General features: G+C 38.6%; 1 protein-coding gene across 1 annotated transcript in view; it reads right to left on the reverse strand.

Moving 5' to 3' along the window:
* Nucleotides 1–24,985, reverse strand: part of ADCY2 (adenylate cyclase 2) — a 378,366-nt gene that overhangs the window by 160,375 nt on the left and 193,006 nt on the right. The window contains exon 4 of the mRNA XM_090276238.1: nt 9,118–9,267. Coding sequence (XP_090132364.1) covers nt 9,118–9,267 — 150 coding nt within the window. The remainder of the gene's footprint in view (nt 1–9,117; nt 9,268–24,985) is intronic.

Below are 24,985 nucleotides of genomic sequence, written 5' to 3' on the forward strand. Positions count from 1 at the left end.
GTAATTCCCTGCCCTAGATATCTATGGCAATAGCACCCCTGCATAAGACATTTCTATGCAATGTGGTATTTACAATATTTATAAAGAACTCAGTTCCCTTAGATAAAAAATGTTACGTAAATGCAAATACCAATAATGCTGAAATGTAGAATGTGCTTCAGAGGATTCTGACTCTCATAGCTAAAGTGTAATAAGCACTATTTCCCAGGTCCTTAAGCTAAGATTTTATTGCATGAGATAGAAGAAAAATATTAAAGACTCAGTGTACCAAACCGCATAATTCAAGATAGCTTGTCTTTATATAAGCAATGTCTTTTTCTCTCTGCACTGAATTTTGAATTACCACTAAAAGACAGTTTTTCAAACTTAAAACATGATCCATTTGATAAATACAAAACAAACAAATCTCATACACTCTTTAAATGTTTGAAATTGATGTAGTCACCATGACTAAAAGCAATGGGTAAACCATTCCTTTGGTTGCTGTTGCTCTAGAAGTAATCTGTTCTTTTAGTCAAGAGAGCCATCAACTCAATAGCTCCCAAGCTGAACTGACTTGATTTTCAAAATATTAGACTTTTGTTCTTTTTGTTTTAATGAATATTGCTATTTTTATATTAGGCAACAATTATTTAGTCTTAAATCTCAAGCTTTACCAGTTTCATGGCTCATTTTCTCTTTTTGTTTGCATGCATTTTTGTGTATTTTACTGGAAAAAAATCTTCAAATCTTCAAAACTCAAACATGGGTGTGGGCTTCACTTGGAGTCCATGTATGCCTGAAAGTCTTCACTTGGGCCTCATTTATGAATAATAGTTGGACTTGGTGCACAAATCAAGGTGCTAAATAATTTTTAAGACACTTTTAAGATTTTGCTCTACTGTTTTTTAACATCTGGCGTTGTTTATGAGAAATGGAAATCTGACTTTTGCCCCACGGCAGTTAAGGTAGGTTTTTTTTTCTCTTTCTAGAAGCTTTTGAGATTGCTCCCTTTACCCTTAATACTGAAATGTTAACAGCATAAGAAAAAGTCCAATATGGATATTTGGAGTGCCTATAGAATAAATGAAGATACAGGCCACAACTTTTTTTCTTCAGTATTAAGAAATGTCTCTAAAGAATGGCTTAAAAGAAAATGGGGATAAAGATATTACTAAAAGGAAGGTAAAAGTGTGTAGTTAGGAATTTGTTGACTGGTAACATGAAGATTCAGAAGAGGCTTCTTCCTTCCCAAAGCTCTTATACAAACTGGATACTCTCTTACTGGGATGTTCTTGAATCCTCCCAGTTTTCAACATTTCCTTCTACATAATCTTTTAGCTGAAAAAGACCTCCTAGCTTTCAGGGTTGTGTTGGCTCTTCCTTTCTTGGGACATTAAAGATGCAGATGCTGACTTTGCTTTTATTATCACTTAAAAACTTCTAGGTGAAGCCAGTACCTCATCAGAAGAGTCTCAGCTGTCCTGCCCCAATATAAAGTGTCAGCTACTTTCTGTGGACTCTCTTTAGGTTACTTGGAATTCAGAATGTATATTTTATATATGTGTGTGTGTGTTATATGTAATATATATACATACACACATGCATATATAATGTATACAATATAATATATAAAACATACCTATTAAATATATATTTATAAATATATAAACAAATATAGAAATATATTTTTAGTGAGCACATGTTTATATAGTGAGCACACACATATATCTTTAGCAAGTACATATACAGGAATAATAAAAATATGTGGATATATGTGCATACACACACACACACACACACATATATATTAGTGAGCACATGCTTCTGGAGTGATAATAAAAATGTGTAAGATACCCACAGCTCTATTGAGGTAGGTAATGTGTGTCATTACTCCATTGCTATGGAGTGAATGTTTGTGCTCCCCCCAAAAAATTCATATGTTGAAATTCTACCCCTCAATGTGAAAGTAGGAGAAAGTGAGATTTTTTTGAGAAGTGATCAGGTCATGAGGGCTGAACCTTCATGAATGGGGCCAGCGTTCTTGGAGAAGAGACCCCACAGAGCTCCCTTATCCCTTCTTCCATGTAAAGATACAGGGAGAAGTCAGCCATCTGCAACCTGGAAGAGGGTTCTCACAAGAACTTGATCATGCTGGCATCCTGATCTTGAATTTCCAGCCTCCAGAACTCTGAGCAATAAACATCTCCTATTTACAAACCACTCAGTTCATGGCATTTTGTTATACCAGCCCAAATGAATAACACTTTCATTTTACAGATGAAGAAACTGAGGACCCAAAAGGATTCAAAACCAAGCAATGAGGAACCAGAGTCACGCTCATAACAACTGCACAATACTGTTTCTCAACAAACAATTCAAAGAACAGCTGTTAAGGGCACTGCATTATTAATCAAGCCAGGGTGTTACAAGCTTAGTTTTGCTCTGATACTAATCTCGGGAAGATTAATATGACACTATTGTATGACATGAATTTGGAGAGGGCAAGCTGCAGTGAAATCCAAGGTGGTGGTAGTAAGAATGACAAATAAAAACTACACCACAGAACAACTGATTTTATGGGGGACACAAGGGAGAAAGCACAGACAAAGAGGGGAGACTCAGAGCTGAGATGTGGAAGAGAAGGTGGAGTCACTAACAGAAAGGATCACAGATGACTGTAGTCTGAGGAGTAATGGAACTTGAACATTCTGAATTGGTGATGTTAATGAAAATGGGTCTGGAACTCCTGAAATGGTGGAGGGCAGAATCAATGCATTGAGAGCAATTAATCCAGACAGGACAATTGAAAATGTGTGAAAATGTGTGACGTGCTGAAAGCTGACCAACACAAAAATGGAGAAAAGGTGCCTCTCTGTAGAGTCCTGAGAAGCATGTGCGTGTTTTTGTGGATAGAAATATAAGTGTCTATGAAGAATGTGGAGAGAAAAAATATGCCAGAGACCCAGAATCGTTCCAGGCAATGGGAACTGGGAGAGAAGGTTTGGTTTTTCCTTCCCAGAATATTATTTCCCCAAGTAGACAAAAATGTGGGCAGAAACATCAATACTGCAGAAATCTAGGATGAAACATACGTCTAAATTTGAATGGTGAATTTTGATGGCACTTGAATAGTGCAGTCAGAAGTGGGTAAGAAGGAAAAAGAAACAGTTGTAGCTACTTTTTCAAAAAATTTAGTGGTGAGTGAAAAGAAGCAAAAATGAAGACACTCATTATGAGATATCTAAGGTGAGATAACTTTTTTCTTAGTTCATTAATTTTAAAATAAAATAAATTGGAATACTTATTAGCAAGGATGGACATAGATATGCATTATTGCAACCATTTGAATAAATAATAATTATAATATTAAAATGCTGGTGGATATTCTAAAGTGCTTAAAGAAATAGAACAGAGGCTGTATAAATTATATTTAAAAGAGAAAGGAAACATAAAGTATAATGGCATTGCTATAAAAATTTAAGGAACAGCACTATGAGTCAGGAAACAGAATGAGAGACACTAACCATGGAATAATGATTATGACAACAATGCAAATGGTTTAAATGTATCTCTCTAAAAACAAAATGACTATAGGTTTAAAAGAAAAATCAAAATGACAGGGCTAGAAAAAAATCATCAAAATATTTTTTAAAAGATGTGTGTATTTAATGTGCATTTAAACAAAACAATGGACATTTCTGCAAGCACGGACGTCAACAAACATGCCCAGCAGAAAAATGTCACTCAGTGCAGCTTTCGAGCCTTTTGATACCAGACAGTATGAAAAATTAAAGGTAAGAAAAAACATAAAATGTAGTGGGCATGTGATTATTGTACATGGTTTCCGAAAGAAATCATGGTTAGAGTGAACAAAAAATTTCCTGAGTGTCTGGAAATAAGATCAGTATATATCCCAAAAATATCCCTGCATTTATAATACTACTTACAATCAGGTAAAAATCATGTTGAAAAGGCTCTTGGTAAGAACACAAAAACCTATCACAATTTCAGAATAAACATGTTAAAACTGTGTGAGAACTTTGCAGAAAAAATTCTAAAAGCTTTGTTGATTGATTTAATGGTATATTCTCAGAAATAAAGAAATCCAACATTTTTAAATGTGAAGGCTAAAGGGATATATTCAGGAACCTAAAAAAATAATCCCATGGTTTATGTAAAAAGCATAAACAGACCAAAATGTTTAAATCTAATTCTAATTAAATATAAATAAAAAGAAGAGTGGAAGTAACCTTGTAAGATATAAGAACTACTTGCAAAATACAGCAATTACAATCATACCGGAACAAGGACATACAGACAAATGCATGGATAAAATAGAGTTGGCCTAAAACATTATAAAATATATAACAGAGGAAACACCATAGTGTAATAAAACACAGGATAACTCATCAACAACAAAAAAACACATTTGCATCTTAAAATATGATCTTGTCAGCAAGGAAAAAAAACAGCTTGTATCTTACACTGTTTTTTTCTTTAAGTTGGGATACTGGGAAATGTCTGTGTTTTTGAGCTGCATTTTTTTTTTCAAATCTAATCTGAGAATCATGGGGCAGATGTTATGGACAGTTTGGCTCCCTCATAACATGCAAACTCTTTCACCACATCCCTGACAAATGCTGAACCTCCCACTTGAGCACTTGTAGGCTCCTTTCCTTCCAGAAGCCTAAGCACTCCCCTGGGAGAGGGGTTGTGGCAGGAACACCACACCTTGGCCCTGTCATGCAGGGTGTAAGTGATACCGGAGACAGGCATGGCAGCATCTGATTTTCAAATTCCTCATCTCTCTACTCAAAGGGTGTCCCCATGACGAAAGGCTAAAACAGGAGCAAGTAAAGAACTTTCTCTGAAGCTACAGAGAAGGAAGTTCTCTAAATCCATTCTCAGCTGGCGGACTATATTAGCTATTATTTCTTTAGATTTAGAAGGCAACCCAAGTCATTGCTCTGTTTCACCAGTAATGAAAGATATTAATAGAACAGATGAAATGATTAAACTCATCATTCTTTAGAGAAAATACCCACAAATGCCATAAAATTGGTATCTTTTTATTTTTTGCATAATAATATTCTTTTTATCACAATAACATTCTTGATTTGGCCTCTCTAGTCTTTATGCTCATATTATTCGTTTCCCAGTGAAATAAAATAAAATCATGATGTCACTAAAGGCAGAAGACAGTAGCTATAAATGCTAATTTAGAGTGGAAATGATAGGAACATTTTTCATGAAAGCACATGAAAAGCAAACTTTATTTAAAGGCAAGTTTTTAATAATTTACGTTTTAAATTATTCATCAGCAAGCAACTTTGAGAGATCCATCAATTCTCTCTTCCTATGAACGTTGTCACATTTTTTGTTCATTTATATCAACTGATGAAGCACACTGGTCTCTAATAAAAGGATTTCCATGTTTTTCAATAAAACATTCAAAATCCCACTCGTAACTTTTCAGAAAATTCATTTGAAAGTTTTATGTCTGCAGAGCTCAAGTTTTGAGTGTTTCTGGATCTGTCTGCCCCCTTTTAAAAAGTAGAATCTGTTCTTGACATACATCTCTGTACTGACTTACCTTTTGGGACATCCACTCCTAAATATTCCCTTTGAACATTTCTTCCCTCAACTTGTTAACAAAATCCACCAGCAAAGATCTGAATGAGTAATTATGTTAAGTGTTATACTCATCAATGTCAAAATCTAGCACTGCTTTAAAGATCCATTAGCCTGCAAACTGTCATCACAACTGTATCCATGAGCCAAGCATTTTAATAAAGGCTCATTAAAATGTATGTTCTCAGCACATCTGGATCAATTTAACAGGCTGGGTGATTTCAAGTTTGTATTTTATCTTTGACATAAAAATTGTGTCATTCATAACACACACAACAAAATTGTCTGCACACACCCTACTGGAAGGATATTGATCACTTCCATGATAAGGAACCTAAAATAACCCAATTTTGTAAAAATGCTTCAGCCAAAATTATGTTAGAAACTTTTGGAGAGAGGAATATAGGCCTGGGAGGATATGGAGGTGCATGTGCATTTTTGCTCTTTATCTTTGTTTTAGTCTTTGAAGATTTAACATGACCGGTGTTACTTTAGTGAATGACTATATAAAAGAGCCTCATAGTGGGAAGACACATCTGATAGTGTGTAAGTTCATTCAGATCAATCACAGGTATGGAGTATTTAGTGATTAGCTTTAACCCACAGAGAAGTCAGAAGAGACAGGAGAAGACATTTATGAATAGTGCATCATGAAGGTTTGAGTATACTCGGGAGTCCAGGCATCGCCACGAACCATCAGGAGTGCAAAGTGTCAAAGGATAGAGTTGTAGGGTGATTGATAAGTACATATCTAATTAATAGTTGCATTGTGAAGGTTGAACAAAGGGACAGAGAAGGAGAAAGCCAGTACAGGATATATTTATGTATTTTGTCAGTTGATGTTTAAGAGCATGTCTCCTTGCCTACTGCATGCAAGGAAGTGTACTAGGTTCCACAAATATAAAGAAAAATAATAAATTAATAGCTGGCCCTTGTTACCAAAGAATTTACAGCCTAGTTTCAGGGTGGCAGGAAAGGGGCATTGGCTGGCCTGCTAGAGGCATGATGTTCCTGGGAAATGGACCCCAGAGTCACTTAGTGTGGCAGTGAGCTCTAGGGCAGCTACCAGGATGGCTGCTATATTTTGACTCCTGGTTACCTGTGGACAGGAAAGGGCACTGGGAGGAGCCTGGGCTATGACAACAGCAAGGCACCTTCACATGTGGCACCCATGCTAAGTGTGTTTGTGTTTCACTCGAATGCACTTTTCTTTCTCTAATCATTGGATCTTCATAATATTAAAATGGATGGCATTAATTTTATCCAAGTTGGGACTGAAATAAGCTGTTTTGTACCTGTGAGTGAAGCATTTTTAAGGGCACTGCTATTTTGCCATAATGTCTATAGATGCAAAGATGGCCTGTGGAGAAGGGCTGGCAGGAAGTAACAGGAGGAACCCGTGGGCATTTATGTGGCTTGTGTGATGTTTAATTTTGTCTGTGGAGGCACCGTCCTCATGGTCTCAGGGACTGCTCCTTTGTATGAAGGGCATGTAGGTTGCCATTGGCCAATTTTTGTCTCTTTGTATGTGTCAGATCACAGCTTATGGATTTTATTAACTAAGAGAATGTTTCATTCCAGTTTATTTAGTGTTGGTCTGAAAAAAAGTAAAAGTGTTCATTCTAATTCTAGGAACATATTTTCTGAAGCTCTAATGAGAAAAGTACTACATTCTGGGCACTAGACCCAAGGAATTGACTCCCAATATTGATTATAAAATACATTTGTGGTGTAAATATTAATGTAAGGTCTCACTTTTCTTCAAAGTGTCCTTTCCTTCTTTATTTTAAGAAGGATCATTGGCTCCTTTTCAGAAAACTAGTAAAAGTCCTTACAATACCTTCCCTGATGGTTCTGTAAAGTCTCTAGCACAAAAGATGCCACACTGTCCAATTCTCAAGCTATGGAAGGTCGAAGTGTCTCCTGTCTGTCCACTTGGATGCCACAGATTAATGTGACAAGGGGTGACACCTGGTCCTGGATACTCAAAGTCTCTTCACAGAGGTGTGCAGTGTAGAGGAGATCAGTTGCTTGACTTACTGCTTTTGTCAAAGTTGGTACTATAAATGTTAGGTTACATAACTGTCTACTTAGAATTTCAGGTTGCCCTAACTTTGGTGTTATTTTGGAGTAGATTCTGGAGGTGATGGAAAAGAAAGTTAAATATATCTGTCAGAACCAACCTGATCCAGTTACTACTATTGGAGAAAGAAAACTATAAGATATATTCCTATGTCTCTTAATGTGGAATACAGGGTTTGATAATACATAAAGACTAAAGAATTAAATATTAACTAATGAATACTTTTGCTATACATGTTGCAACACAAAAAGCTTTCTAGAAAACAAATGATGAGATTTTCTAAAAATACAAGTGAGAAAACAATGTTTTTGGCCACATCCCAGTGCCTAGAATCATACAAAACACAAACTATGTGCTCAATCAATACTTGTTGATTGAATGGACTGAATTTTCTACCTTCAAAAATTTTTTGATTATTATTCATCAGTCCATACACCAATAAAATCTAGCATCAAAATTTAAAGAATATTTTTGTTCATCATAATACATTTTGATGAAATCTTTTTAAAAGGAATAACAAAATACAGTTTGGCAAATAATAATGAAATATCTTCCACCTGCAAATTCAGGTAACAGCATAGGCATGGTGATGGATGCTCTCAGAAGGGTGAGCGGGGTGTTCACACAGAGACATCCTAACTGTTACTTTTCTAGGGGAAACTGGTTCCTGGTGACCAATACATAACCCCTCAAAAACAAAACTATTCACATGGATATGCTACCATCACCTGAAGTCAAGCATGTCAAATACAGGTCCCCTTGTATTTGGATGGTTTCCCCTCCAGGCATGTCTGTTTCACCTGTTCTCCACAACCCTAGATAACACCATATGGCTCTGCCTCCTACATGTCCTGACATGTCTCTGTTTCTTATTTTTCAATACTTTATCATAACCTGTGTATTTCCCTCATGAATGTTTCCAGGTAGCACCCCCAGCAACCAATGTAGGACAGCCTCTGACACTACAGCAACTGGTGCCCTACTGGCCCTCCCTCCCAACTCCAAGCACCTTCCTCAGACAGGAATCAGATCATCTTATCCCATGGCACAGAGAGAGGGAAGCTCGGATTTCAGAGGAAGCACACTCTTGCCACACACACTACCACAGAGGCGTGGGCTTTCACCAAAAGTCAGTGTCTTAATAAAGCATTATTATTATTATTATTATTATTATTTCAAGTTCCCCAGCCATGTGTTAATGGTCATAGATGTGACTGCTTGTCTGCATGTGGGGGATCCTGGGATCCCTGGGCCATCTCCGCTTTTTGTTTTACAACCATGTCCAGAGCACAGCCCAGGCTGGGCACAGACTGCTCCAGGTTCTGTCTGTGAATGAATGAGCTGCATACTTGATATTAACAGTACTAATATCATTTTAATAGTGCTTAAAAATGTACAAGTAAGATTGAAATGCATTTTACCTGCTGACGTTTTTCAAACTCCAACTTGATCCGTGACTTGATGCAATTGCACGTGTCCTGATATGTTTGTTGTAGAGCAAGTTCCATGAGGTGTTTGTGGTATGCTCCTGCCAGGTTCCCACAGATGAAGATGATCACGTTGGCCAAAATCTAAAGGCATACAAAGAATGAATCAATATGGTGATTGTGTCTAACTCTTGGATGCAGCAATAATAAAACACACAGTAGCAACAATCTTCCAAGAGATGCCTCTGTGGGAAGTTAATTTCATTTGTGTCCAAATGAACATTTTTATTTACTTAATAGAAACAGCTACTTCCTTTAAGGATGCTATTCCCTTCTTGGATTTATGCCCTTTGATAGGTGACTTGGCAATCCCTCCTGGTCTGTAGGCTCAGCCATGTGATTTGCTAATGCTTATGTAATGTGGGTCTGAGTAACCATGTACCAGAGCCAGCCCAAACTAGAAGGCCTGGCATGTTTTGAGTTGTTCTTTTGTGCTTTATCATGAAAAGAACATGATCTGGTTTCCTTATTGGTCCCAGGAAGTTAAGAGATTCATGAAGCAAAGCCACCCCAGACAACCCACAGTGTACTATTGTGTGCCACTGAGATTTTATGGTTGTTACACAGCATTATTGTGATACTAGGTGACTTACACAGGTGGCCCTCACACCAAAATTGTATTTGCTGAATAAGTAATATTTCCCCATTATTTTTTGTTTATGTATGAGTACAGTAGCCTTTGAAAACATGAGACTTGTTACTTTTTTCATGTGGGAAAAAATTCACGTTCGTGTAAAAATGATGACTGCTGACTTCTGCTCTTATGTATTCAAGGCTACACCTAGAGATCTGGCAATAGATGCATGGTCACAGCTGGATAAAAACCTCACTGCCTGTCCTCCACACAACCCTACTTCTCACCAAATAGGTAAGCAAGTAGTGGCTTCAACAAGAAAGGCAGGGCATTGGATTCCAAAAGTTCTGTGCTTTTCTCTAAGGGCCTTCCCCTAACACAGGTCAGTTATCCCACCAGACCCTTGGCATGATGAGTATGAGCAGCTATGACTCAAACTCCAGAGTGGGGGGATTTTTATTCCTAAGCCTTCAAGGGTCCCTATAATGGGACTTCCTGGAGAACCGTACTGTCTGTCCTCTGCACAGCGTAGTCACTTATCTTAGTGAGAGTGGGTTGGATTTCTCTCATTGAGGATGTGGAAGAAGAATCTGGGCACCATGCAGCTTAGCCTCTCCTTGGCCCCTTTCAGTGGGGTCTTCCCGCTTAGGAAGATGGTCATACTCCTCTCCTCTGCACTTGGCTAAGTCATGAACCCTGTGGACAAGGTGACCTTGTGCTGGGGGCCAAAGGAGATGGTGAATTCAGGGGGATAGTGGCAAGTCCATTTGGCCCAGATCCAAGCAACATTTTCTAAATACTTGTAATGGTAATAAAGATAATTTTCTGTTCTCCACCTGCATGATGCTCTTGTCTGCCTTTCCATAGGTCTGAACGCAGGTGGAAAGCAGAGATATTGATTATTAGCCTTCTAAAACCCATTCTGGGGATGGAAGGGTAAAGCAGCACAGAGTTAGAAGTGGAAAGAATGATGGCATGAGCATCTCTCTGAGTAAACACAGATGTCCACAGAAGTGGGGGAAGAGTTGTTCAGACTAGAAGGGGCCTCCACATGATCCCGTCTAACTCCCTTATTCACAGGTGTTGGAGGTGGAGAGTTCCTAGAGCTCACCCACATTCTCACAGCAACCCCCGAAAATATCCTTGTATGCACCCGTATTTCATCTCCCCTCCAGTACTATGGATAATTAAACTATTAAGTGGAGTTATTGCTCTGTGTGTATATGTGTGATATGTGTGTGATATAAGTGTGTGGCATGTGCACATGGGATGTGGATATGTGCATGTGATCAGTGTGTGATATATGCACGATGTGTGTGTATGTGATAGATGGGTAAGACTTGTGTGGTGTGTGGCATAATTAGTACATATGATATATGCATGTGGCACATATATGTGTGATAGGTCTCTGTGTGATGTGAACATGTACATGGTTTGTGTGGTATGTGTGCATATTTGCATGGTTTACACATATTATATGTGTTTTACCTGTCCATATTACACATGTCTCTGTGTGATGTGTTCATGTATGGCAGATGCATGTAATCTGTGTGGGAGACGTGCATGCTTATGATCTGCGTGTGCCCCTGCTCAGAGGGTGGGAGCAATCTTCAGAGTTACCTCCAGACATTCCTTCCCACAGCCACACTGTCTCACATCACCTTTGTGAATGTCAATTATGTAAGCACATGGGAAATCCTGGCCAACATTTTGGCTTTCAACCTGAGGATGGATTCTCCTCTAGCTGACAGCAGAGAATGTGAGTCTCTTGTCCAGTGGCACACTGTTAATTAAGCCCTGCCATTCTTGACTTCTGCAAAATGTCCACCTACTTTGCTAAAAAGTCTTCAAACCTTGTCATGGCTGAATTTGATTTTAAGAACAGTGCACAAAAGATGCAGGCAATGAGAAACATCAGCGCAAACCAGACAGCTCAGAATTAGACAATACTATCTCTTTCTTTATTAAGTGCAGCTGAACCAATAATAAAATAACTGATTATCTATGAAAGCTATTTGTTTTTCTCCTTAAAAAATGTATTCAAAGCAAAAATGTAAACATTTCAGGAAGTCAATTCCTCCAAAATAAGAACCAAACGCAAGCAGCAGAACTGAAGGAGGCCAGCACCTGCCCCGGGCCTTGAGTTGGAATGGGGCACTTCCAGAACAACACTGTTTCTGCCTGACCCAACTTTGCATTGTCACAGAACTTAAGGAAAAGCCTTCTTTTGGTTTATTCTAGACTCTGCATAACTTCAAACAGTATGCAGTTCAAACAGTTCCTGGCTATAGATAATTGGAAAGAATGCATTTACCGATTTCTATTTGTATATACAAACCCATAAGAAATAAACAACTAGAGTTTTAATGCCAAATAAAATATTGTATTTCTCTTCTGATGAAAAAAGTTATCAGTTTAGATAGGTAGCTTTACCTTCAAATACTGTACTCTAAAGTTAACAGAATTAGCCCTGGTGTATTGAAGACCACACAAGTTTACAAATATGACTGATGTCCTAAAGCATTTTTCTTTCCAAAGGTGTATTCATATAATGATTTTCCTTAAAATCTAGGACACCGAGGAAGAAATGTGGTTAAGGTTTTCTTTTCAAATAAAATATCAAAACATTTTACTTTCTAGAATATTGTTAAGAAGAACACACAATAAAAAATATATTTTCACAATGTTGGATTTGTTTTATAACATCATACTGTCTTGATGTCTTCTTTTAACTTCTTGCTTCATTTAGCTCCTCTCACATCTGTCAGAAAACAGGAGAGGCATCTTGGCCTCCCACGGGATGTCTTAAAAGAAAACAAGTTTACCCTGAAGATTCCAACCATGGCTTGAAACCAATCATGGTGCATCAACGGGAATCTGTGCAAGCCGGCCTGCACCACGAAGTCATCACCGGAACCTGGTCACCCCGCCACTCTCCACTTCCCTGTCCCCACTGTATGTAAGTGTGGGGCTATTTGTCAGTGTGTGTTAGTGAGTCTCATGATTCATGCATCCTAAACTGGAGGGTGAGGAGGCCACACCTACCAGCAACATATGATTCTGCTTTTTTCCCAAAGACCACCGCAGCTCTTCCAATCATACCTTGTATTTTTTCATACTTGCAGGAGTCCGGAAGGTAAAACAACCAGGAAGATAAACATATTTTATTGTTTCACTTTATAGGCAAAGAAACAAAAAAGGTCTAAAAATTAAGACGCTCTCCTTCTTGGGAGCATGCCCACACCTTTCCCCTCCCCCGCCTCTTCCCCATCTTTGCCTTTCTCTCTCCTAAGCTGCAAGGGCCATCTTCTACCTCTCAAACTTGTTTCCTGAGCCTATGCTGCCCAGCCGGCTCACTTCTACTATCTCCCTACTTTCTAAATAAATGTTCTCTTATAATTTGAAATAAAATAAAGTAAAAAGTTAAGAGATTTGAGGGCAAGTCCTCAGCCAGTCTGGCTCTCAGGATCATCCCTGTTCTGTCCCACACTGCTCGCATTCACATGGGTCTGGCCAGGTTCCTTCAGTGTGATCAGACTCCCTAATAGGGTGTGGGGAAGGGATTTCTGAAGGATTTCTAAAGAGATGTATGTCACCTTGTAAGAAGCTAACATTATTTTTCTTTATGAAACATCTGTATCTCATGCTATAAAGTGATTCCATCGTTTAAGGTTATTTTAAGTGGCTGTATCTTGGAAACTGCCTGTCCATTGAGCACTTAACAGGTGATGCTCATGACTATGTACGTTCAGAGGAAAGTAAGTCAAGGTCAGGCTGCTCCCAACCAGGTCATGTGGCCAAGGGTAAATGATCTAAGAATTATTTGCCCTGGGAAAAAAACATTAAAGAGTGTGAGTTCAATGACTATGAACATCAGAGCAATTATCGACTGGGTTCATTAGCCACTCTGATCCCCTGTGATTCTGAGATAGTAAGGAATTCCATACTCCTATTTTTAATTTTATGTTACGCTGTGAACTATAATGTCCACAGAACAGGCAGGCAGCACACAGGCAAGCTGAGATCAGGGTGGCTCCTGGAAATGATGAGAACAGCATCACTCAAGGACCTGTTTTCTCTATGAACTAACCGCACCGGCGTGAGCAGGGAGAGAGGACATGGCATTTGAAACAGGTCATTCATTTAAAACAAAGCAGATTATAAATATGCAAAATCACCAATTATAAGTCAAAGGAAAATAAAAGTGAATATGAGAGCTTGATGAAGAGAACTGCAAATGAATATTCAACGAGCTTACTGCATCTCATAAGCATCAAATTTGGCTTAAATAAAACAATGCTTGTGCTTGGGGGTAGAAAATGATGAAGTAGAAGTTCCTTAACTGAGCTCTCAAACATGGCTGCAGAGAAACCCAGTCCAATATCCTTAGCATTTCTCTCAATCCCCTAAGAATTAAATTTGCTAAGTACCCTGGCCTCATGATTTCTAATTATTAGTCATTTATTGATAATACAGACCAGAAACACTGAGCTGTGGCTAATAGCACCCAGGGATCTTCAGGTCATTTGTTAGAATCTTCTCCTAATTGAAAACCTCTCCAAATGAGGAGATGCAAAAGCACAAAGAAAGTGTTATAAACTGAATGTTTATGTCCTCACAAATTTCAAATTTTGAAGCTCAAACTCACAATGTAATGATGTTAAGAGGTGAGGACTTTGGCAGATAATTAGATTTAGATGATGAGATTAGTGTCCCTGTACGGAGAGGAGGAGACCAGAGCTTTCTCTTTCTCTCTTTGAGCCATGTGAGGACACGAGAAGAAGCCACCTACAAGCCAGGAAGAGAGCCCTCATAGAGATTTATAGCTCACTCTATAGTTTCTGCAGAGAATAGTACCTTCACACTGTTGATTCTCTCATCCATTCCACCTTTGACCTCAGGCACAGGGAACAATTTTAGTTTTCAGTGTTTAGCTTCTCTCCACCATGGGCAGAGAGAAGACCTAATAAATGAGCTGTGTGAAAAGTTACAAAGATGAAAAAATATACTCTAGCCAAGTTCTATGATGAAAGAACCATATTAAACCTTAAAATTCTCAACAGGAGACCTCTTAGGTCTTTAAGATAAGTTTAAAAAAAAAAAACAGTTATACCCATAAATCAATGGGGCCAGTTATTTCCTTTTTACTGTTGACATATTCTATAGCCAACAATCCAAAACAATGCCATTAACTTTTCTCTTCCCACTCCCGTCTATTTCAACAGAGCTCTAAGCCCAACTCCTAGTGCACCTGTGATTACAAAGTACTTTTGTTAGACTTAGTCTCTGTCTGGACCCAACACTATCCCAACACTTGCTGACACAGTGCTGTTTGGTTGGGTTAAACAAACCAAACACAGTGTACTGTGCTGCCCATGACTGAGTAAGAGGATACCTATGAAGGTAAACGAACCTAAATGTAGGTAACAAATATAACATGACAACAGAAAGACAAATTTGCTGAGGAGTAGAGAAATAATAACATGAGGACAGCATGGCCAGTCTTGGGCATGAACTTAAACATGATATTAGTAAGTGCTTCACAGAGAAGCAGGAGATTGCACAGTCACGGGAAAACAGTTGTGGACTCTACCTACAGGAGGAAATCAGTGAGTGCTGTGATTCACAAGCTCTACTTTGAATTGGAATGCCCTTCTTAGGGAGGGCAAACATGTTCCATAACATCACATGTGATGAAAAAAGAGAAATAAGCTCTTAAATGCATAAGTAAAACCTTTTGTGAATAGGAAAACAAAAAAAAAGTTTATTATAAACTAAATGTATATCTTTCATTAATGATACTAATTATGGGAGGGGATGCCTGGCAGCAGCTTTCATTTTCATAGAATACAAGGCTGAAATGTACTTAAAAGTACAATCTCCCCAGAGTGTTCTCTTGGGGTACTTCCACGACCTCTTTTCCTTCCCTACCATATAAGATGTGGTTTAATAAATGTCTTATCTTGGTTCACGTTAAACCATCATAAGCAGTATGTGGCATTTCTGCAAAAGAATTATCAATGCCCAATTTTTAAGAAATTAAAGATTTAACCTTTATTTTTAAATAATTTGTTTTTAAAACTCAGTATCATATTGGTGTAGACTAAATTGTGCACCCTTGCCCCAACCTCCACAATTCCATTCCAACCTGCAGACTGTTCTGTAAGAATGCAAAGACAAGTTTTTAAGCCCATAGTCATAAGACTCTGACTTCTGGTCAGTTTCAACAACAGACTATCTATTAGTTTGGCCCACATCACCAAGAAGCATCTTTTGTTCTCCCAAAGGCTATGACTGCAGCATCTTTGCTCTGCAGCATTCAACCATAATCAAAAGGAATGGGTTTTAAAGCCCTGGCTGCTGTGGCTCAGTGGATTGAGCATCGGCCTGTGAGCCAAGTGTCGCCAGTTCGATTCTCGTCAGGGCACATAACTAGGTTGCACGTCAGGTCCCCAGTTGGGGGCGCGAGTGAGAGGCAACCACACAGTGATATTTCTCTCCCTCTCTTTCTCCTTTCCCCTCTCTCTAAAAATGAAAACAAACAAATAAATAAAAATAAAGAAAGCCTATATAATTACTATTCCTATAAAAAAAAAAAAAAAAAGGAATGGGTTTTAGTAAATATGTGTGTTAATCAGCTTAGCCTGCCACACAAAGTGCTGTAGACTGGGCAACTTAAACAATTAACATTTATATGCTCATGGTTCTGGAGGCTGGAAGTCCATGATCAAGGTGGCAGCAGAGGTGGTTTCTCCCAAGGCCTCTTTCCTTGGCTTATGTATGGTAATCTTCTTGTTGTGTCTTCACATGGTGTTTTCTCTATGTGAACTTGTGTGCTCCTGGTGTCTCTCTGTGTGTTCTAATCTCTTTTTCTTGTAGGGACACCAATCAACTCACATTAGAGCTCATCCTAATGGCCTCATTTTAACTTAATCACCTTTTCAAGTGCCCTGTCTTCAATACAGTTGACACTCTGAGGTACCAGAGGTTGGGTATTCAACATATAAATTATTTGGCGGTGGGGTAGCACAATTCAGCCCATAACAACATGATATTGAGTTTTAAAGAAAGATTATAAGTTACCAGAGAATCCACTTAAGGGTTAAAACCTACATTCCTTAGAAATTTAGAGCTGGCAATTCTTTTGCAGAAGTGCCACATACCAATGATGATGGTTTAATATGAACAAAGATGAGACATCATTAAATCACTTCACTCAACAAACCTTAACTGAGCACTCATTTATGACAACTACATTTTATACCCTTGCCTCATGCCATTGAAAGGAATGCAATAAAATAAGCCAACAAGAAAAGTCACAAGGTAAGTGAACAAATGTAGGTGATATGATGCAGGCTTCTCAGGAGCTGGAAAGGTGAGATTTTAGTTTTAGCTGCTGGGCTCTCAGGATGATCACCAAGAACATTCTGTCATTAGGAATCCTCGTCAGGTAGCTGTCTTTATGAGAGTGAAGATGCTTGTGGTCGGAGGAAGACAGCTGATAAACTGAGCATACTTCATCCAACATTACTATAAAGTTCTACTTGCAAAAATGAATCCACTCATGCAGAGGTTCCCAAATTTTCTTGGCTCAAAATGGCCTTATTGTCGCATTAATTTTTTCATAGCACTATTAGGCCAAAAGGAATACCTAAGAGTCCTGATTAATAAATGGTAAGGTCCAAACAACTTAAATATTCTGCCCTAAAAGCTTAGTAGTTTTTTGGGGGGGAAGCTAACGCATATATTGAAATAAAATATAATATTTTAATTCATTCTTTAATGACCAGTGACTAACTATGGGCCTTCAGTACCTATGTGCTTGTTGAGCATTGCATAATGTCACAAATCTTAGATTCCAGTTTGACACTACCATTCACATTTCTCATTCTTGTCTTGATTTCTGCATATACTGGCTTTTATCACAACTACCAAAAACCCATCTTGGCAATGAAAGAAATTCTGTGTCATCTGATGTTAAAATCATGAACAACCCTTGAGTTTGTGGTTTGCATGTTCTCTGGCAGATGTTAAGTGCCACTGCGTTTCCCTTGAGAATTTATAATATCCTGAGGGATGCTGGGTGCCCTGGCACACAGTTTGGAAACCAAGCCACTAATGAAGCACAGTTTCAACAAAATTTATGTATTAATTAATTAAACAGAATAGAAAGTTACTAAAATTATAATGGGCACTTTACCTATTTTCATGTTTGTAAACTCTGAGAACGTATATTTAATTGGATCAAAAATATATGAGACTTGCTTGCAGCTTACACAAAGGTGTTTGTTTCTGCTAAATAAACCCGATCTGAAAGTATTACTGTACGGAGTTTTAGAAAACATATCTCACAGTAGCTATGGGTTTAGCCTTCTGGATTTGTCTTCTATGTGTCATTATCAATCGCAGGAAATTCCTCTCCAAGTCCACTTGTCTTCCTGAGAGGCAAGAAGTAGCAATCTAACATATCCCATGAGTCCAGTTGCAGTCGAGGTCTCACCGCCCCAAAAAGGCATACACAAAAGGGGTAAAAAGTCTCCTAAAATGACAATTTACAAAGGCTTCCAGATGGTGGACATCACACACACTTTTTCAGCTTATAAAGAAAATAAGAGATAAAGCTCCAGCTCTCATTTGGGACCATCATAATCATATTTAAAAACTCTGGTGATTCCAAGTCTAAATGCCATTTCTGTGATAAATTAACATGTTTCCTGATGGTATAAAGCAGTATTTCACTCCAGGAATGAAATAAATCCATCCAAGGCTACTAGAATTCTAGAGAACATATATAAGAAGTTAGAAATATTTACTTCCATTTTCTAATGGACATATTATATAATAAATCTGCCCACTTAAAAAAATCAGGAGTAAAATTATTAGAAGAGCAATCCAGAAGTACGAATTTTTCAGGACTGTAATAAAGAGTAGAAATCCTAGTTGACAATTAATGAAGTTTTTTATTTTGTATCATATGTAAATCTGGCATTAACTAATAAGAGCAATATTTGCTATCATAATGTATTTTAACTATTTGAGAATCATTCTTTTAGAAAATTTTATCTATTCATTTTTTAGGGAGAGGAGAAGAGAGGAAGAAAAAAAGGGAGAGAAACACCAATGTGAGACAGAAACATTGATTGGTTGGCTCGCCCTCATCCCAACCTGGGACTGAACCCATAACCCAGGCATGTGCCCTGACAGGGAATCGAACCAGCGACCCTTTGCCTTGCAGGATGATGCCCAACCAAATGAGTCACACCAGTCAGGACTATCTGAGGAACATTTTCATGTCTTTATGATTTAACAAGACCATTTGGGATATGAAATTAAATATAAGCACCAGAAAAGTTGATTGAATGTTTAAAAGAGAGAGTAGTCTGAGAAATGATCTTTACACTAGAAAGAGGCAAGCAGGATGCAGAGCTTCCCATGGTCCAGGGCCCTGATAGTTGTGTTTCTCTAATCAGAACAATTGAAATGCTGGGCTTGCTACATGGAATACTTTCACACCTCAAGAATTTCTATAGGCAATCACTTCATTGAAAGATGATGATGGGAAAAAGACGTGCCAGGCCGCAGAACCACATGGGAGAATTGGAATGGAGGAAACAGTTATATTTTAGAATATGCACTTAGAAACTGCTTTTTATAGTTGAAATTTGACAAGCAAGTTCTACCATTTGCAAGAAGAACACTTGCTAACTTCCATGCATAACTAAACCACACAGACCTGGACCATGACCTTCGTTAATTAATCATCACCAGGCCATAGGGATTCCAGGCTTTAGTTCATTCCCAACAACTTCTATGTCATCAATCTCTCCCTCATTCTATCAGCCCCAGCAGCAAGTAAGCCTGCTCCTAACCAAGCAGTACTCTCCTGTAACACATACAACCCTTCCTTCTCCATGTCTCATTTTCCCTTCATAAGCAAACCTCAGTCTTGTCTACTTAAGCTCTTTCTACTTTTTTGACCCATGACTACCCATAACCCACTTCAAAGTATATAGTAGTCTCAAGATGCCACTACAACTACTCTTGTCAAGGTTGGTGGTCATTTTTAATTTTGCCAAAACTATCAACTTATTTGTGCACTCACTACCATGACACCTGAGCAACACTTTCTCTGGCTGAGAATCTTGACCTCTCCTGGCAACCTGGGCACCACTCTCCCTGGGGTATGCCTAGATGACTCCACCTTCTGTGACTCAAAAGTTTTACTCTCTAAGCTTCTGTGTATGCCCCACTCCCTTTAAATCCCCCTGATTTCTCCCAAAAAGTGTCATCTGTACTCCTGGCTTTTCAATACCATGTAAATAATATCAATTCCTAAACGTGGACCTTTAACCCAGATTTTCTTTATGAGGTCTGGACTCACAGGAGCTAGAATCCCCACTTCAATGTCTCACAGATGTACCCTATATTGAACCCTTTATATGTTCTACCCCTATTTGAATATTCAACTTCACTTCATGCCCTACCTCCAGCTCAACTCTTTCCCTTCTGTGGCCCCATCTTTCCAGGCTCAAGGCCATTGCCCACCTGGACCACCTGGCTGGTGTATCCATCTAATGCAGGTGTATAATTTTGGCTTTTGAAAACTGATGCCTTAAGCAATTCATCCTCGGGGGCGGGGTGCATCTCACACCCAAGAAGGCAAATACTGGTTCCCAAGGAAAGCAAAAGAAAGAAAGAAGTGGAAAGAAGGAAGGAAGGAAGGAAGGGAGTAAATGTGTTAAATGCATAAAAATCAGATATGCATGTATCAAATAAATAACTATGCCTGTGCAATAAAATTTGGGGGGGTCAGTTAGAGAAAAATACCTAAAAAGGCCCCTTAGGGGAGTAGTAATAATGATAGGGTAAAGAAACATTGCCTTAAGCATTTTACCCCCACGTCACCTGTACTGTCTCCATACTCATGGGTCACCTTCAAATATGGTGGCTTTTTGCTTCAGAGAGAGGTGAGAAGTAGTTTCATACAGCTATTTGGTCCACTCATAATAAATTAAGCTGTTAGCATTCTGCATTTAAATATCATTCTTTTTCACTTTTGTTACAGGAAGTCAGCCTTTCAAGACTGGTAAAGTTTGAATTACTAACAATATCATACTTCAGAGCTTTCCTGACTGAGAGCCACACCCTGCAGAGTGAACACTCCCAGGTGGTCAGACACTGCCTGCGTGGACAGGCTTCCCCAGGAGACAGGTCTTCTGTTTGATTAGATCATTCTTCAAATTAAGATCAATGTATTTATAACCCCACCAGTCACAGATTTAAATATACCCTTCATAACCTGTTTAATCTTTCCCATTTAGTAATTACATAAATTACACCCAATTCTGCAAATGACTTTTGCCATCTTTCACAACTATAATGAATCTAATCAAAACATCGCCATCATATACAAATGTAAATTTCATGCACAAACTGTGCTTTATTTAGGGAACCAAAGACTCATCTTTTTAAAGCATGCTGTCAGCTGTAAGTGCCATACAAACACATCTTCTGATTTGTTTTTAGCAGTTCAAAAGATAAAGCTTGGTCAATGACTTTTCCTCATGAGAGTTCACTGTACCAAGGTTCTGAAACAGGCTGTGCATTAGAATCACTAGCAATTTAAAAAGCTATGTGCCCAGAGCCTATTCTCGGAGAGCCAATAGGTTATTATTTTTTAACATAAATCCCCCAAAGTGAATATGTTGTGCACTACTATTGAAGAAACTAACTCAGATAAAAAGTAGATGACTAAATTTCAATACTGCCAGAACAAATAAACAGTTCAGGTAGAGAAAAGAGCTGAGAATTTAATAATGGATTGTACAATGGCTGATGCTAAGGAGGATGAGCGTCTCCCCATGGAGGTGGGCTTTGCTATTCAAACTAATAATGTGAGGTTATGATGTAATTCTTTAAACCGAATGAAAGAAATCCTTCCACTCATTTAGGAGAGCTGTCACACTTATTGGAAGGAGGTGAAGAGTATAGAAATATGGGTAGAAAATTAACTTGGATAAAGCTAAGGCTTAGTGGTAGGGTATGATGAGGGGAAAGATGGAATGAAATTAGTAAGAGATGAGTTAAGGCCAAACTCAGATACATCTAAACAGTCAAATGAAATTTCAGACAACCCACAATAACAAATGAACTAAGACCAGAGGTAGGGATTGAAGACAACAGGTACCTAGGGTGACATCAATTCTAGGAAGGACAGAGTCCCCTGTACCTTCTAAAGGAATATTTTTAAATGCACTTTCTGAGTGATGGGGCTCTTACCTACTATGTAAGCATGCATTTACTTTCGAAAGCAAATAGCAAACATTCAGTTGTTTCTAAGACAAATGGAAAACAGAAATCAGCAAATTAAAACTAGGTAATAAATTTGACCATTCTGAAGTTATAACTCATTCTCCTCTTCCTTTGTTAGAGCAAGTCACCATCCTAACTCTGACAGTATTTGAATTAACAAATCTGATTATGTTTGGATTAATATTAAGGGATCACACTTCAGAGCCTACAAGTGGAGACTTTACTAATAAAAAAAAAAAAAAGTTGCATTTAAATGACCATTGATCAAATTTAGATTTAAATGCAGAACTATGTATTTTATAAATAATAATATAATTAAATATTAACTTTTATTAAATTAACCAATGCACAGAAAATATAATGTGGATAAATTTTTTCAACTTTCTCCTTCGTTTCCACCCCCACATCACCACTGGACGCAAGAGCACAGAACATTGTAGCAGGGACTGTAGCAGAGTCCATGATAACAAAACATCTGAGGGTACCCTCCTCAAATGGCATCATTCCTATCTAAGCAATTTTACTCAGGTTTACAGGAGCTTTAAAATGACTGCACTGGAGCTTCCTGGCAGTGGAGGTTGCCATAGCACCACATTCAAAAGAGCACTCACCTGTATATTTAAAGGGAAAAACTTCAGTGGTCTGGCAATTTATGCACTTTAGAATTTGTTATTGCCCACAAAATTAATAGCTGCTCTTATTAACCCTGGCATATGATGAGGTGACTGTATTAGACAGTGTGGTGGGGACTTGTAGGATCCAGGACAGGTTAGGTTACATAAGTACTTTAAAGGAGAGACATGTGCTAGTCAAGACCCTTCCCACCCTTTCCCCCTGACACCTCCCACTACAAAGGGTGGAAATTCACAGGTTGGCTTTTCCAAGTTTTTATGTAACTAGGAGTGAAAGCAGATGCCATTGAAATTGGCTTCAGAGGAGGATGATTCCCTGTGCCAGCTTTAATTTCCTAATAAAAAGTAGCAGATACAATTCATGGGAAACTTCCACTTCCCTACTTATTCCACTTGCTCTCAATATAGAGAAAATAGCTGGCTCTTCAGCAGCCTCCTTGTGACTGTGAGCGAAAAGCCAATGGACTCCTGGAAGCATCAGTCCTTATTTCATTCATCTACGGGACCTATGTAAATAGCCTTCTACCTTTGAATTTATTTTTACTTGAGGCAAATAAACTTGCATTTGTTTAATCCCCTGTACTCTGGTTTTCTGCTCCTTACAGCCAAATGTAAGGCTGACTCATATGACTGGGGTATCCCAACTGAGTCAGCAGAGTCTTCCCTGTGTTATGGCATAAGCTTCTGTTACATGTAGCTTTCTGAGTGTATTTGGTATTCAGTAAATGAATTAATTAAGATTACACATAAAAGATATATATGGAATGTATCTTAACTGGCTGGCAAGCCAGTAAAAGAAGAAGTTCAGACCAATCTGAAAACAATTAACCTCCTTATGGAGACAATAATGTCAAAAGAGGTATGAGTTGGAGAGGTGGATTGGGTAAGTATGGGAGCAACTATAAGGGACTTCTAGAAGGTGGCCTTGAGCTAAGCATTAAAAGGTAGGGGTGCGGTTGCGCCATGCGTGAAGGTCTGTAAATTGAGAGGAGGCAAATCCAGCCAAACTGAGAAGACAACCTGGAGTGTAGCAGCTGGAGGAATTAAGACAGAATGTTAAAAACAGGAGACATTTTATTTTTCTCAAGGAATTGACTGTATGGTTATGAGGGTATAGTAAACTCACAAAAGGAAAATGTCAAAGCAGATTTTGCTCAGGTACTATTTTTTCATGGTAATGGGTTGAAGGGTACTCCCCTCTTAAAAAATCCTGGATTAGTGTAAGCACTAAATCCAATGACAAGCATCCTTACGAGAAGAGAAGATGATGAAAGTCATGTGAAGACAAAGGCAGACACTGGTGTCATACAGCCACAGCCAAGGGACACCTGGGGCCACCAGCAGCTAGGAGAGGAAAAAGAAAAAGGACACCTCTCCACCCATAGTTTTCAAAGGGAGCGCTGAGGACACCTCAATTTGAGGGCTCTGGACTTCTGAGTTGGAAGAGAATAAGTCAAGTTTGTTTTAAGTCATCGAGTTTGTAGAGATGTGTTACAGTAGCCCTGAGAAACTGACACACTGGTGCACAATATCATTGCTTCTGAGGAAAGAGGAGGGGACTGTAGCAAGTCAGGAAGCCAGGATGAGAAAGGGAAAAAGAGAGGATGAGCCTGGAACGGAGTAGAGGGAGAAATGAGTGGTCTGGAAGAAATGATGACCATGATGGCTGCTGTGACGTTTCTCTGTTGGGTTATGGTGCTGATTATTTGCTAGTTAAATGGATGCTTTCCCCTCAGCAGAAGGCTGTGCTATTGAGAATGTTCCTTATTCTCAAGCTCATAGCTGAGCCTGTCCTATGGGGCTTTGTTTTGAACAGTAATGTGCCTGAAGGTAAGAGTTTGGGACAGGTAAACTTCCATAGTCCATGCATATATTACCTTCCTACATAAAGCTGAGAACCAGACATTTCCATTGTCCCTTTAACTGAGTTTTGCTCATAACAGAGGCCTAAGGTATACATAAAAGTGAGTCAACTTCTCTCAATTTCCTCCACAGTTATTATTTTACATCTTAATTCATCATGGTATTAGTTTAAAATGAACAATTAATAACAACATTAAATTGGCTTATAAAAACCACTGTCAAAAATAAGCTAGATCAGGAGCTGAGGGGACAGTGGGGATTGGGTTCTATGCAAAGGCTTTGACCATATGGCTCCATCCTTCACCTTGGGAAAGGTGGGGTGGGGCCAGCTGTCCCAGATTTCAATTCCCTCATCATCGGCTAAAGGTTTTGGGACCTGGCTTAGAGGCTTGCATGGTTATCTGTGACTCTAAGATAATTT

This window comes from Furipterus horrens, unplaced genomic scaffold (genome assembly GCF_987537825.1).
Source record: "Furipterus horrens unplaced genomic scaffold, mFurHor1.1.pri manual_scaffold_5, whole genome shotgun sequence".
NCBI lineage: Eukaryota > Metazoa > Chordata > Mammalia > Chiroptera > Furipteridae > Furipterus > Furipterus horrens.